General features: G+C 36.5%; 1 protein-coding gene across 1 annotated transcript in view; it reads right to left on the reverse strand.

Moving 5' to 3' along the window:
* The window catches only part of erbb4b (erb-b2 receptor tyrosine kinase 4b), a 107,378-nt gene that overhangs the window by 70,513 nt on the left and 34,446 nt on the right, over positions 1-2,419 (reverse strand). The window contains exon 12 of the mRNA XM_005723629.2: positions 914-1,007. Coding sequence (XP_005723686.1) covers positions 914-1,007 — 94 coding nt within the window. The remainder of the gene's footprint in view (positions 1-913; positions 1,008-2,419) is intronic.

Genomic DNA, 2,419 nt, shown 5'->3' on the forward strand with positions numbered 1-2,419 from the left:
ACTCTGAACATCACCTGCTCTTAACCAGGTTACGTGTTCAGCATAAGTTACCGTAGTGATTTAGCCAGGTCTTGAATGGAGTCAAGTTTAGATTTCATACATGATCGGTCAATACTACGCTGGCTTCCAGTGCCAAAAACGTTTTATAAAGGATTCAGCAAACAAATCTGTTTATTTCTGTTGTGTCTTATACACTTAATCACAAACAATATTGTTGTTTTTGTTGTGCGTGTCTGAGTTAAGATGGCAAGACGGGGGGTTGGAGGGGTTCCACACTTCTAAACTATAGTGATCAAGACTGTCAGACAGGGTGTGATGGGATACAAAAGACAACACAAGGACCCGTTGGCTTACATCTGTCCCGAATCATCCATTTCTCTGAAACAGCAAGATAAGATTTTAAGAGAAAGAGCAGGGTCAGGGGACTGATGTGGCTGTGGGTGTTGTATTCGCAAGAGACAGAGAAATGAAGGTCAGGAATTTCACTCTCCCCCTTTTTTTAATATTTTATTTGCAGCTGCTACCAAAAGAATCTTCCAATAATTTGATGGGTTTTTTTAAAATAGTGCACAGTTAAAGTTTGTTGGGAATACAAACACACTTCCTTATTCTGACCTTTTTATTTATTTGTTTAGTTATTATTTTATTACAACAACTCCAACCTCCAATGTTTCTTTTATGTTATCATGGTATCTGTCATGTTTTGGTTTGATTATACATCGTAGTAAAGTTCATTTTTCAAAAATACAGTATTGTTACTGTCTTACTACTTATGATGCACAATATTCTCGTGCTCCTCAGAAGCATATTTGAATTGTTTAAACAGCCCTGTTCACTTTCTATATTAAGAATACATGTATGAACATAATGATTTGATCTGCCTTAAAATTGTTGTATGTAATAGAAAACTTACCGGCCCAAGACAGGTCAAAGAGTCACCGTCAGCTCTTTCACACTGGGCATCACACTCTACGCACACTGACCCATTGGCATATTCTCGAATATCCCTGACAGAAATGGAGAAAAGTGAGAGAAAGAGTCAGTCTGATGGATGACAAGAGAAAGACAAACATTAATTTGAAACAAGTTGGGGCCCAAAACATATTTTTTTGACAGCAGAAGCAACCACTTTAGTTAAATGTGTCTCTTTGCTGGGGTAGTTGGTGTAAAGAAAACAGCACTAATATTTATTTTTTAACTGAACTGATATGTCCTTGTAAAAAGTATGTCAACTCAGCTCTTTATTTGTAGGGACAGCATGTGTATATACACATATACAAACAAAACAATGCAATGACCTTTGCTTTATGTAAAGCACATTTGTGAATTAGTGTTGTTGCTTTTAATGACCGATCAATCAAATGAGTAGATCAGTAGAGGGAACCCTGCCAAGAGCAATAATATACTATAATATACTATATTATAGTATGTAATATACACACACACACATAAACATACATACAACTGTGATACCCACGAGCATTATTACCTGTTAGCTATCCTTAATACTGAAACCAGCACTCAGGGGGTCAGTGCTGTTAAAAGGTTCAGGACCTGGGAGGGGTGCTGCATTTTCAAAAATCAATCAAATAAAGTGTCTTGTTGTTCACTTTCTCCAATCCCTTTATAATTGCGCAACACCAGAGTGGCCTAGAAAAAGGCATTAAATTTGACCAAACTGCTACTAAGTTGGCACTTTGCCTTCGTCACTACAGGAGAAGAAAATTAAATTGGGGTACTTTTTTTGGCCAGTGAGGAAACACAGAATGTTCTTGGCTATAGAAAAACATTTTGCTAACCCAGTGGGAACGAAATCATATTACTATTAATTATGCTTCATCGGCCTTCATAAAACCTTCCAAGAGGCAAGGAAGGTAAGCTTTTGTCGGAGCGCATGCTGTTTGGGATAATAAAGGCTGAAATGTAGCTGGAAGATATCATGGATACTTACGGTTTTATAGGGCATTGCATAATGTTCTGGTATGATATGTTTTCCTGTATTTGCTGTATTCGTTTTATTTTCTGTTTGTTATAGGGAAAGAAAAAGCAATACACTTCAAGAGAATGAAAATAAATAGTGTTCCTGTTTAATTTGATTTTAGTTTATTTACATTTTGTAGAAACTCTAAGAAATTGCCCTTGATAAGGTACTTGAACCTCACAATGATCATGTCTGGTAAATGGTAAATTGACTGATTCTTATATATCGTTTTTCTACTCTTCTTCAGCACTCAGTGTTTATTTAACACGTCTCATTCACCCGTGCACACACAAATTCATATAAGCACTTTTTTCTATGTACAGGGAGTGCAGAATTATTAGGCAAATAAGTATTTTGTCCACATCATCCTCTTCATGCATGTTGTCTTACTCCAAGCTATATAGGCTCGAAAGCCTACTACCAATTAAGCATATTAGG

The sequence above is a fragment of the Pundamilia nyererei genome, unplaced genomic scaffold (assembly GCF_000239375.1).
Source record: "Pundamilia nyererei isolate P.nyererei 1_Seehausen unplaced genomic scaffold, PunNye1.0 scaffold00009, whole genome shotgun sequence".
Lineage (NCBI taxonomy): Eukaryota > Metazoa > Chordata > Actinopteri > Cichliformes > Cichlidae > Pundamilia > Pundamilia nyererei.